The sequence below is a fragment of the Phaethon lepturus genome, unplaced genomic scaffold (genome assembly GCF_000687285.1).
Source record: "Phaethon lepturus isolate BGI_N335 unplaced genomic scaffold, ASM68728v1 scaffold50340, whole genome shotgun sequence".
Taxonomy (NCBI): domain Eukaryota; kingdom Metazoa; phylum Chordata; class Aves; order Phaethontiformes; family Phaethontidae; genus Phaethon; species Phaethon lepturus.
This window is the reverse complement of record NW_010513583.1, coordinates 17,188-29,496: the sequence shown is the minus strand read 5'-3', so window position 1 is coordinate 29,496 and position 12,309 is coordinate 17,188. Positions and strand designations below refer to the sequence as shown.

The 12,309-nt window shown below is 37.8% G+C and overlaps 1 protein-coding gene across 2 annotated transcripts in view; it reads left to right on the top strand.

Annotated features, from left to right (window-relative positions):
* The first annotated feature begins 3,834 nt into the window (after nucleotides 1-3,834).
* Nucleotides 3,835-12,309, top strand: part of ARFGAP1 (ADP-ribosylation factor GTPase activating protein 1) — a 17,122-nt gene continuing 8,647 nt past the window's right edge. For both annotated transcript variants that reach the window (XM_010290372.1, XM_010290364.1), the window contains exons 1-7: nucleotides 3,835-3,894; nucleotides 4,827-4,936; nucleotides 6,426-6,597; nucleotides 7,795-7,895; nucleotides 8,665-8,751; nucleotides 9,148-9,244; nucleotides 11,934-11,990. In XM_010290372.1, coding sequence (XP_010288674.1) covers nucleotides 3,835-3,894; nucleotides 4,827-4,936; nucleotides 6,426-6,597; nucleotides 7,795-7,895; nucleotides 8,665-8,751; nucleotides 9,148-9,244; nucleotides 11,934-11,990 — 684 coding nt within the window. The remainder of the gene's footprint in view (nucleotides 3,895-4,826; nucleotides 4,937-6,425; nucleotides 6,598-7,794; nucleotides 7,896-8,664; nucleotides 8,752-9,147; nucleotides 9,245-11,933; nucleotides 11,991-12,309) is intronic.

The window sequence follows — 12,309 nt, the reverse complement described above, 5'->3', positions numbered from 1 at the left end:
CTTTTATCTATCTCTTTATGTTGTTTTGTTTGGGTTTTTTTTTTTCTAGAGAGGCCGGTGTGCTGGCTGGGAATCCGGACATGTTCTGAGGGAGGCCTCCAGCACTCGGCTTGGATCCAGATATTGCAGGTGTGCGTGAAGAAATTGCCCTCCTCGCGTGCCCTGTGGAGCTCTTGGTAAGGTGGCTGTGCTTACGTGTTCACAAAACTGCACGACTTTAAAAGTATGCAACAGTCCTTAATATATATTTGAAAGCGAACCTTGCCTGCGCCATGGAGATGGTGGCTGGCATTTGGTTGAAAGTGTTTCTTCGGCTGACAAGGCCTCTGTAGCCTTTTTGCCCTGGTGGGGCCCACAGGGAGCCTTCAGGACCATGATGTCATGCAGACAATGTCACCTGCCTAATCTTCATACACTGAATTATAAAGCTCTTTACAGGTGCTGTGTGAATTTGCTGCTGCATTGGAGGAGCAAAGGTCCTCCTGTGGCTCATTTCCACTTAAGTATCTTGTGTGGCTTCTGCCTTTTTGCTTGCTTTTACCAAGTTAAAGATTCCTGACATGGAAACTCACGTGGTGCATGTCTAGTTTTTGCTCTGGAAACACATTGTTTGGGATAGAAGAATGTGAGATTGGTCTGTCTGAAGCTGTCTGTTCCCACCTTGGAACCTTTACTCCGAAATATTTATGTTCTTCAGTGAAAACTTATTCCTAAACTAAACATTTTCTTTACTGCTCATGCCTGTTTACATCCAGTCAAAACAATGTGTGTTTTTTGAAGGTGTCTGCACAGTTGTTACTTCAGTATTTACTCCTGAAACTTAAACAGCACAGTGGCTATGTGCCCCGTCAGCAACTAGGGCTCAGCTGTTGGGTGGTAAACAAGGATAACATGATCACTTACAACATTGTGGGCAAATACAGTTGAAAATAGAGTAGGCACCTCTCAAGATGTTACCTGTTAAAAGCTTAACGTGTAATTCTTTTCCCTTGTCTCCCTTTCCTTCATTTCCAAATGATTTGGTGGAGGAGAGAAAGGTGGGAGGCTGGTGGCTGTAAGTTACCACCTCCTTTTCTTGGATGATGTGACGTGGATGAAGCTCTGCCTTTCCACCAGACACATGTGGTAGTTTGGTCAGGGAGGTTGGTGCTTCTGAAATGGGTATGTGTTCAGATTGCAGTTGGCCAGAGGTCTTTTGATGAAAAAGTTTTTATCCAAAAAAAAAGCGGTTATGGCAGACCCAAAGGCAGCTGCTTCCTCTGACAGCTTGGAGTCAGAGATCTGAAACTTGTACTGTATGTAAACACTGAAATGGTGTGGATATTGGCTGTTGCAGGATGGATGTCTCTTTCTGCTCTATAGAAAATTCCTGGCATATGCAGAACTGGAGCAGGAAAAGGCTTTCCTGTTCAACTCCAGCAATGACTGTTTGCCATTGAGGCTGGAAGGCCTTTACTTATATTCTGGCTTTGTTTGTTTGTTATTCTGAATGAAAACCTGAGAGAAAAGAAATAAAAATGGCAAAGGAAGGATAGCAGGAAGGGGAACGAGTGGCCAGCCAAAGAGAGGGTCCTTGTAACTCATTGGTAATGTACAAGAAGTCACTGGGGCAATGCAGCCCTGAGGAAGGGGAGTTGGCATGCAAGGAGACTATAACAAAAATAACAAAGAGGAGGGCCCGAAGTACGCACAGTTGTCTGTCTGGCTATTACTGCAAAGTTATTTACTTGTTTTCTATACTGCAGAGGGAGAATTTTCCCTTATCTTGCGAGTGACAAATAGTGGAATTGAAGACGTGGACTTCGATTCATGTAGATGTGTTTATGGTCTCTGTTTAGGATATGAGCAAACATGTTTTATGTATAGTGCTATCTGCCTCCTTACATGTGCCTGAGTAAGTTGAATAAATTAAATGTTGTTTCTGGAATGCTGTTGGAGAATGTGTTTCATTATACAAGGGGTTGCTTGCCACACTTCGCCTTTTCTGAAAGTTACAGTTTCCTTTTGATTATTGATAAAAGTAATTCTGTTCAGTTTTAATGCGATGCAGGATGAATAGAAGATTTTATGCACCAATAATTACAGTAACCTTTTGAGTCTAAACCACTTTTTTTTTCCCCCACAACTTACCTGTTTTGGTCTAATACAAATGGACTAAGATTGAAAGGTAGCATATTCTAAATGTCAGTGAAAACACTGTCCCTTAAATTACACAGAATTAAGTACTTGTCAACAAGATGTTTATGGAGGACTAAGTACTTTAGCGAAAAACACAGTGGGTTCTGTCACAGATAACTTTTCCTTTAACAGTGATAATACCTACGTACAATGTGGAGCTTATTTCTTTCTGAATCATGTTGTCTTAGCTGGTGGTGCGTATAAATGTATTGTACCACTGTGATAGCAGTTCACAGGAAGGCTGTTCTGCTTTAGAGGTGTCTGTGAAATTGATGTCACATTCAAACAAATTTAATGTTTTCTTACCTGTAGCATTTTTCTTTTCAAATAGCCCTCCTTTTCTAATTAAAGATATATTCTCCCTCCATCCCCTACTGGGTTGCAGCAACTGTATGTAGCACTTAATCATTTACCTTTGAAGATTATTGCAAGATTGTTAATCCTATTGATAATTTAAGGATTTATGGCTGTTAGTCAAATAGCACAGTGAGCAAGTGTCAAAGACTTGCATGAAGGCGTTTCTGCCTCTCAGACCAGTATTTGATGAAAATACTGACCTGCTGTTTTTTGCTTCCTATCTTGACTGACCAATAAGCTTGACATTAGTAGTTGGTGTGGTTTCTAGTCAGCCTGGTGACTTCTCTGTCTGTTATTATGTCTTAGAAGTTTGTTTTCTGGAGTAGAAATGAAAGGATGAACTGGAAGTAAAAACAAAGAAGAGATGTTATTTATTTAAAGTTAATTTAAATGTTGTACTACCAAATTAAGAGGAAATGTGAATCAATTTTTAACCGAAACAGCAGTCTTATGCTGCACCTTACACTGTATTTCTTTTAATCGTGTTTTGTGTACTTGCAGTTTTTCCAGGCTGTGTACTGTGTGTGAGTCACATTTTTTTTTTCTTAATGTGAATTTTATCTGTAGCTTGACACTGCTCCCTGCTGCTGCATTTCATGCTTTGTACAAACTGGTGTAAGATGATGTGGTCTGCCAGCAAGACATGACTGTTGGCATTAGAATTCTTTTTGGTGTAAAAGGTCCCAGTCATTTCCTTATTTCCTTAGAATTAAATTGATAAGCAAACCCAATGTTTCTAGAAAATCATTATTTTTTTTTTTTTAATCTTCTTGTAAAGCTCTCATTTAGCAATGTGTTCAGCACTCTTAACTGTAAGAGTTTCTGCTGTTTTTTGCTTAGGTCTCTTTAGTCGTATGCATGTGATCCCATGTAATCATGCATGATTATAAAGTACTTTCAGAAGGGGTAGCGGATGGGTCTGGGAGCAGCATCGAGTAAGAGTCTGTTTTGATACTACATATGCCATTGAAGAGTTTCCATGTTTATCACCCCCCGCCCCCTTTTCTGCTGTGGCTGAATGAGTTTTCCAATTCAAATTTCAATTTCCTTTCCAATGAATGAATTAAAATTACTAAATCCCCCCAAATGTACAAAATAAATGGAAAAGTAAGGTTGTGGGATTTTTGGTGTTTTGTTTGTGGTTACCTGTGCCCCCTCCTCCCCCAATTGTTTGTGATTCAGTGGTTTAGATTGCAAGCTCTTTTTCATAGAGATACGGCTGTGAGGTACTGAACATCTTACCAGTATCAAATCCTTGAATGTGACTTTTTGTTTTTCTTTTTCTCCTTTTGTAGAATCATGGCAAGTCCCAGAACAAGGAAGGTTCTCAAGGAAGTCAGAGCACAAGATGAGAACAATGTGAGAAACTTATAATGTTTTTTTAGATTAGTTTTGTAGACTTGAATTTTCTTTTTACCTACTCCAGATGTATGTTGTGGTCTACTACAGCTATCGGCTTTACAGCACTAGTATGGCTAACTAATGGTAACATCAGTTTGGAGATACCATATTTGTGTTAGTTCCAGTAACTTTTGTTCGTGTATGTATTACAATACATTGCTGCATATTTGGCACAAGTCTTTCAGAAGTTCTAGTAATGCTGTAACCTCTGGAGTCCGTTCAACAAGCAATGTCTTGGGCACAGCTTAATTAAAATGGTCCGTTACAAATAGCTTAATTATACCTTACCTTAAATGTGATAGCCCATGGACAGGATCAGTTTTGTTTATATCAATGCATTAAACCTTGAATGGTGATTCCAAACATAAGAACTTAAGTTGTTGCACTGTATGAGCAATAAAGCTATTTTTAAGAAAAACCTCTGTTCAGATCTGCTATCATTTGCTGCCAAGCTGTAGTATGACTGAATAAATGTTCCAAACTTTAAATGTTGCATCTTTATTTTGCCAAGGAAACTTCAAGAATTCAGTTTGGTTACTTTGTCTTCCTTCCAAACAAGCTGGAAATGAAATCAAGTTGAATTCTTTGCTCGTTAATACAGATAAGCGAGTCAAAATTACCTCATTGGTTTTTGGTAGTCAGTACAGTAATTTTATAATCCAAGTCAGGCAAGTTAATGAGTATTTCTTTCCATGCAGCATAAATAAATATTTGAAGGAAGCTTACGCTGTCAGGGAAGGTGTTTCCAAACATGAAGAATACCCTTCTGAAATTATTTTCTGCATGTAATGTTTTCATGATTTGACTTTTTGAGCTGTACTATGACAACTCATTCTGAAACATGGACAAGTGATGACTGAGAGTTAGAGATAATTGTTTTTCTCTTGCAGGTCTGTTTTGAATGTGGTGCATTTAACCCCCAGTGGGTGAGTGTGACCTATGGAATTTGGATCTGTCTAGAGTGCTCAGGAAAACACCGAGGCTTGGGAGTTCACCTCAGGTCAGCCTTTCAAGTGGACGATGAACTGAGTTGGGTTATCTCAGGGAGCACTATGGCTCTGAACAGAATGTATTGTTTTAGAAGAGTATAAAATGTCCCAAATCCAACATTTCACTGGCAGTTTTGCTTTGTGTTCCTCTCTAAAGTGAGCTTGACTCTGTGCCTTGTCGGCGATTAATTGGGGCACGCGCTGCGCCAGTGCTGCTATGTTATGCCCAGTTCTAGAAAGCAATGTCTCTAGCTACATCTTGAGGTTGTGCGGTGATATTTAATGTGTTAATACTGCACTAGTCCTTGTACTCTGTTCTAATCTTGTATAATCTTTATCTATTAAAACTGAAATAGTGCTAGAGCAGCTTGAGAGTTGAGCAAAAAAAGTCACAGTATGCTAACAGAATGTTTCTGTAGTGCATGCAAGTGTATAAAACAGTTTTATTCTGTTCGGGAGTTTTGTGGTTGTTTTTTTTTTTTTGGTAATATAAGTGACAGTTTTTGTTTTTTCCAAGAAATATGCTCAACTGAGATGGGAATCTATGGAATTCCGGAGAATTCACAGTGTGCATATATATAATAGGGACAGAGTATGGGATAGTTACTCAAATGAGAGAGGGAGAGAAAGTCCGGGAGGGAAATCACCAAAGCAAGGAGGCCATTCAGAAGTATGTGCTTTGCTTTTCATGGTGTGGTTTGAAGCTCATTAGTGAGTAGAAATTGCATAAGAAACGAGATTTTGGAGCTATTCCATATGTTACATGAAATAAAAAATGAAGTTACTGGGATGAGGATATGATGAAAGGTATTTCTTTAGAGACACAAAGAAATCAAACAAGATACAAGTTTTAAAGAGCATTCTTGAATATGATGTCTCACTCTCCCCAGTGACCTTATATTTAACAATAGGGCACTGTTGGGGTTTTTTGTGTGTTCTTGTGTTTTTTGTTTTTTTTTTAAATGTAGTTTAATGAGCAGTAGCAAGAATTTATGGCTCCAGGCAGAGATGCTAACTGCAGTCATAAATGCCCCAGGATGAGGTTGTGTTGTAGGGTAAGCTATTTTAAAGAGTTGAGCTGTCAGTACCTGATGGTTGTTATGAGCAGGAGCATGGAGTTGGACAGGAGGTGTCCTCGCAGGTCACTTAAGTGTAACTGTGCAAATAGACAGGAAAAGAAAATTGCAGAGTAAGGAAGTATGGGAAACGTTTCTTTTACATAGTGGGTTAGGTTAATTTTTGGACTTGAAGAAAGCTGCTTTTTTGGTCACTTGCATTCTGTTGACTGTCTCCTTTAAGTGCAAATAAATGGCATTGTTTTAGCTTATTTCAGTGAGGATTTGATGATCTATCTTTCTATACTCAGAGAGTGTTCTCTAACATGTTTATACTCCCAATTTTTGAGATAGGTTACAGTAAGCTTTTTTTTAGTCCTTGCTGACTTAGCAGGAAATTATAACAAGCTGTGATTTTTAACTTTTTTAAAAAACTGTTTTTCAGTTTTGTACGTTCTGTAACCATGGACAAATGGAAGGATATTGAGCTGGAGAAAATGAAGGCTGGAGGTAATAGCAAATTCCGAGAGTTCTTGGAGTCTCAAGATGACTATGATCCCTGCTGGTCAATGCAAGAGAAGTACAACAGCAAAGCTGCAGCTCTTTTTAGAGATCAGGTAAATTCAATTGTGTGTCCATCCTCATCTCCTACTATTTGAAAATATCAAAGTACTTTGTAAGCTCTTGTTTTTGAAGCAGGGAGGAGGGAAAGTGGCAACCTTTTGAACCTCTGCAATGGTTCTTGAAAGGTGTAAGTCTTAGAGTGCTTCTTCCCAACTCTTACAAGAGTTTTCTTTAGAAACTTTGTTTTCTGCATTTACCTGAGGTGGCTCAGATTTTCACTGCTGCAATTTGTTGCAACTAGTAGTCAGTGGAGCTGTCCCAGTCCACAGTAGACAATTTACTACTTCAGCAGTACAGTTTTATCCAAAGTGATTGTTGATAAATCTTTTGTGTATGTAATAACAAAATTGTAAATTAACTTGCCAAATACTGGCAAGACTATAAACAAATAAATTAGTATTTGTAATGGCATTATCATTTTGTGGAGGTTTGCAATTTCCAAAAATGAAATGACCAACAACTTGAACTCATGAGCTTAGAGATTTACAGGGATACAGTATTTTTATGCTGACCCTGCCATGGAAGCGGTAAGAAGGTACATTCTGTGCTTACTGGGATGTCTGTGTAGCTTTGAAGCTTGTTGTGTCACTTTGCACCTTTAGAAGTTGCTAGGAATAGGAGACGGTCTGCTAAAGTGGAGTGTCTTGATGAAAGGAAAGAATTTGTAAGTTCTGTGCTGTAGGCCTTTTAGTATGTGAAATGGGGAACTGTGGAGTTTCTGTGGCAAGACCTTTGGAAATTTTATACTAACTTGGCTGAAGTTACGACTTGGCTTGAAGGAGCAGTATAGGGTAAAGGGATGAAGTTCAGGTCCTTTGTTTGAAGGAGGCAGAGATAACATTTAAATTGTGTGTATGTGTTTTAGCCACCCTAATCTAAGTATAAATCCACTTCTTTTTATTCCTCCATTGTTCTGTGATTAGTGCTTGCATCTCTATTAATCTAGTCTTTCCTCTTCAAACCAGCTTTGCCTGTTTGAAGAAGTTGTCTGAAATAAAACCAGTGTTGAATTCAACATTACTAGCCCGAGGTTCAGAAAAAAGCCCAATTTCTTGTGAAAACAAAAATTAATTGATCTATGTAGCTGGCAGCAAATTGGAAAAATTGCTTGTCCTCTGTTTACAGGACCAGTGTATAACTTGTATCAAAACTTTGACCTAGCATTCTGATTATTTTCCTACCTCTTCTAGGTAGCTACAGTAGCTGAAGGCAAGGAGTGGTCCATTGAAACTTCTCCTGCCAGGAACTGGACCCCACCTCAGCCTAAAATGTCTCTCTCTTCCACTCATCGGTATGTATTCTTGTTATCTAATGTTGATACAGCAGCAGCAGGATCAAAACCTGATGTTTGAATATCTGCTGGTTTTATTCTGTTTATGGTGTTGTCTGAAAAAGCATTTCTTTTGTTGAAGATAAGGAACATGTGGTAGTAGGACTTTAATTTTTGTATTAAATCCCGCCTCTTCCACCTGAATCTTAAAGCATGGCTGACACAAGTGAGCAAGAGCAGCAGACAAGCTGTGCTGTTTTTTTCTTGACTTGTAATGTACCTGAGACTAGTCATTGTGTCAATCATGCGTAGTGTGTCACAGCCTTACCTTAACTGCAGTGCTCTTCCAGTTTGTGATTGAATGCCAGGGAAGAAGAAACAGATGTTTTCCTTATTGTGCTAATTACTAACAGCACCATCAAAGCTGGACCACAGCAGTTTTGTTTTTCTGCTTTTGCATATAGTGTGCGTTATTCTTTGCACTAAAGAGTCAAATTAACTGAAAAAGCAATTGTAAATCAAGTGTAAAAGCACTTCATGCCTGGCCATCATCCAGCAAGTTCAGGGGCTAGCTGTAGTCTGAGCAGTATTGTCTGTGTCTGGGTCTACTGTTGCTTTATTCATGCAATACTCCAGTGGCTTTTAGTGGTTGCATTGGTGTTCCCTGCTTGGTAGATGAAAGAAATAATCAATTTTGCACCTGTATTATGATGATATATGTCAAACTGCAGTGCTGAGCTAGTGGTTTTTGCTTTACACAGTTTGATTCTTGAATCTTTCATTTCAGTAGTTCTGCTGGACAATCTCAGACTGCAACTGCCTCTTCTGACAAGGCTTTTGAAGACTGGTTAAATGATGATGTCAACTCCTACCAAGGGTAATGCAATATTCATTAACTTTTTGACTGCCTGGCTCTCTAGCATAACAAAGACTTGGATGTTATACTACAGCTACACAACTGTGATCCTGATTCACTGTTGGAACAATTACATCTTGTTTACTATTAAAAATACGTCGATAATATATGATACGGGGTGAGAGGAAGGAAAGTGCCTCTTAGTACATTTGTATAACAAAAATGTTTGAATAGCATTGAAGAAAGAGCTTGTAACTCACAATGTTGTTATGGTGGGCTCCAAACTAAGGAATTTTTAGTATATACAGTATCTTACAGTGATTTGAGTTAAACAGGGGTATTTATAAAGCTAACACTGTTTTCTTCTTTCTTTCCTTTTCCCATTCTCATGTACTGTTTATTAATTTTCTATGCTAGCAGCCAAGAGAATCGCTATGTGGGGTTTGGAAACACAGTAAACCCTCCAAAAAAAGAGGATGACTTTCTGAATAATGCTATGTCTTCATTGTACTCGGTAAGGAAATGCTTGAAGCTTTCTCTGACGTGAATTGCTATTTTCTTCTATGGGATAATATAAACAAAGAGAAACTGCAAGTAGATACAGAGAGATGTAGAGCATTGGTTGTATTCTCAAAGAGTGAAGAAGATACTGGTGGCTTTAAAAGGCAAAACAAAAGGAGAAACTTGAGCAAGGGTTAGGAATTATGTCTGGTATCAGTTCATAGAAGTAAGGAAATTACAATGTAGCAATGGATTAAGAGCTATTTACTCAACAGGGCTTGGAGAGGGGAGAAAAAAAAAAGCAATTAGCTGTTGGGAATAGCAGTTAGGCTGGTAACGCTTTAAACAGATTAACCGTATTAGGTATGTTCATTGGAAAACAAATGAAATGTGTGTGTACATGGGTGCCAGAAGCCCTGAGCAGTGATGAAAACATTTGAAATACTTGTGGCAGGGTGTGAAGAGATAACAGCATATGGTTGAACAGTTGTTACGATTAAAGTAGAGATAGTGAAAGATGTATTGTTGAAGGAAAATGGGAATAAAGTCTTAAGCAATCAGGGACAGATTGGTGCTTTGATAGGCTGCAAAGTAACAGTGCTGGACAGTATTTGGGATTCAGAGTCACTTTGAAATACAGTAAGGTTTTCTACCAGCGTTAGTGGCCAGTAGTCTTCTGTAGAGCCTCATCATATTATCAGTGTAAATATCCACACCAGGTTCCATTGTGTTTTTTTTGTTTTAAAGGTACAATAATTTCTTTAGAACATAATAGAAAAAGGTAATGCCTGAGCCTTTGAACAGTATTACAGGTGATCCTACAGGGTGTTTAGTATAGGTCTGCTGAATATTTTCTAGGTACGTCATAGACTGTAGGCCTGGGAGTTCAGATTAGAAAACACATCTGTAATGTATTGCAGATGTGCTAAGGAGACAGCCAAGGAGAGGTGACACTGTGTTGTCCATGTTACTGTCAACCATTATTTGAATACATGATCTCATTGAAACTTGTGATTAAAATGCCCTCTTGTGACCACAGATACACACTGCAGTGCCATTTTAAGTCATTAATGATAGTGAGACTGAATGTTTGCATGCATATTCATCCTAGTGAGGAAACCAATTTTCTTTCCACATCACATGGTTGTTTTTCCCCATACATGCTACATTTATGTATATTAATTATTTTCTGCTGTCATGTATCAGAAGGAGCATTTTCTGTAGAATTCACACTGACCACACTGTCTAACTCGTTCTGTGCAGAACAGATGTAATTGTAGGTTAGGTTTGTCTTGAGTCCTTTGAGACTCTGCTTAACATAAAAACTACGAGACACATCATTTTGCCTTTTTTGCAGTTGGTGACAAGATTGTCTTTCAGTGTATCAGCATAGGACTAGAAGGGCAATTGATGAAGAGACATCGAAAAATATTTTTTGCTGCTTTTTTAGAAGGTATTCCCTCAACCTAAGTATGTGGCATAGTCAAATTAAATAGAAAGGGTAATGAGAAAAAAGTTTCTACTATTTATGGTCTTTGTATGGAAATTAAAATTTCCCCAAAGGTAATACGTTACCAAAACATCCACACTTTGGAAACCTAATTTGCAGAAGGCAGTGGTAGACATGGATATTAACCTTGCATTCGTAGCGCTGTGTTTAAAACATTCTGTAGCACAACTTAAAATTAGGTGGTGATGATCTGCAAAGGAAAAAAAACCTTGTCTCCGTTTCTTCATTTGTTGTTATTATATACAAGGAGAATCACAGGCATGTTGAAGTTTGTTTCTATTTTTTTATCCATTCAAATATGGTGGTTTTTTTCCCCACGTGTTTTACTGCGCAGATTCTGGATGAATGAGTTACTAACAAGAAATGAAATCTAAACAGTTGAGAAGTGATTTTTTTTTTAAAGATAATTTTGTTTAAAAAAAAAAAAAATTATTAGAATAACTCCCCCACTCCACTTTCTTATTGCTGATTTCCTAATCAGTATCTGACAATCCGTAGTTAGAGGAAACCTTTTCTGATTCATTACAGAAGTCTTTTAAGAAATGGCCAATGGTTTTCAGATCTTCCAAGAATCAACAAGGCAAAATAAAGCTTTGTTTCTTTTGGTTTTAAAGGTAAAATTTGCAGGAAACAAGCAGTTTGAAGCTTTATTATGAAACAGAAAATTGCTGAAGGGGCATTTTTATGAATTGCTGCCTCATGTTTTTGAGGACCAATTCTTGTTTTCTCTTCAGTTTTTTCTAGGCAACAATTTTAGCTGCTCCTTGATTATTTTTTTCCCCCTATACCCAGTGCTTACTTGTTGAAGAGCCAATCTCTGTTTGCTAAGGTTCTAATTTCTTGTTCTCTTAGTTTTCTTGTTCTCTTAGTTTTCTTGTTCTCTTAGTTTTCTTGTTCTCTTAGTTTTCTTGTTCTCTTAGTTTTCTTGTTCTCTTAGTTTTCCAGTCAAACCTTGTAGAATAACTCGGAGTTTTTCATATTGCAGCTATTGACACAAGTAATCAAAGTTCACTGCTATAGTGCAATTAAGTGAGACACTAATTTTTGCTCTTACTAGTGAATAGTTCTTAAAACTACAGGACAAGCTGTATTGGAGAACATTTTGACTTAATTTAACATGAATTACCAAATGTTCACTATTACACTATTATTATTCACAGATAGCTTACAACATTCTAATTTTTCTTTAAAGGGATGGAGCAGTTTTACGACGGGAGCAAGCAAAATTGCCTCAGCTGCTAAAGAGGGTGTAAGTAAACAAAATGTATTTCAGTGTAATTCTTCTGAACTCAGAGGTTCTGTTGGTCTTCTAGTAGTGATGTATAGTTAAAAGTATTACCAAGTCAAACTAAACTCTGCTCTTCGTCTATCTTTTCCTATGGCATATAAAAGAGATCCATATTGAATGCAGATCTCTACTTTAACTCTTTCTCATGTTTCTGGATGGACATTTTTGTAAGTTTGTCCACTGGATGTAAGCATCAGGAAAGAACTCAGCTGCCACTTTTATACTCCCTTGAGAAACAAAAAAATTTATAAAGTAGAGATTTTGGTCTACACCAAATAAG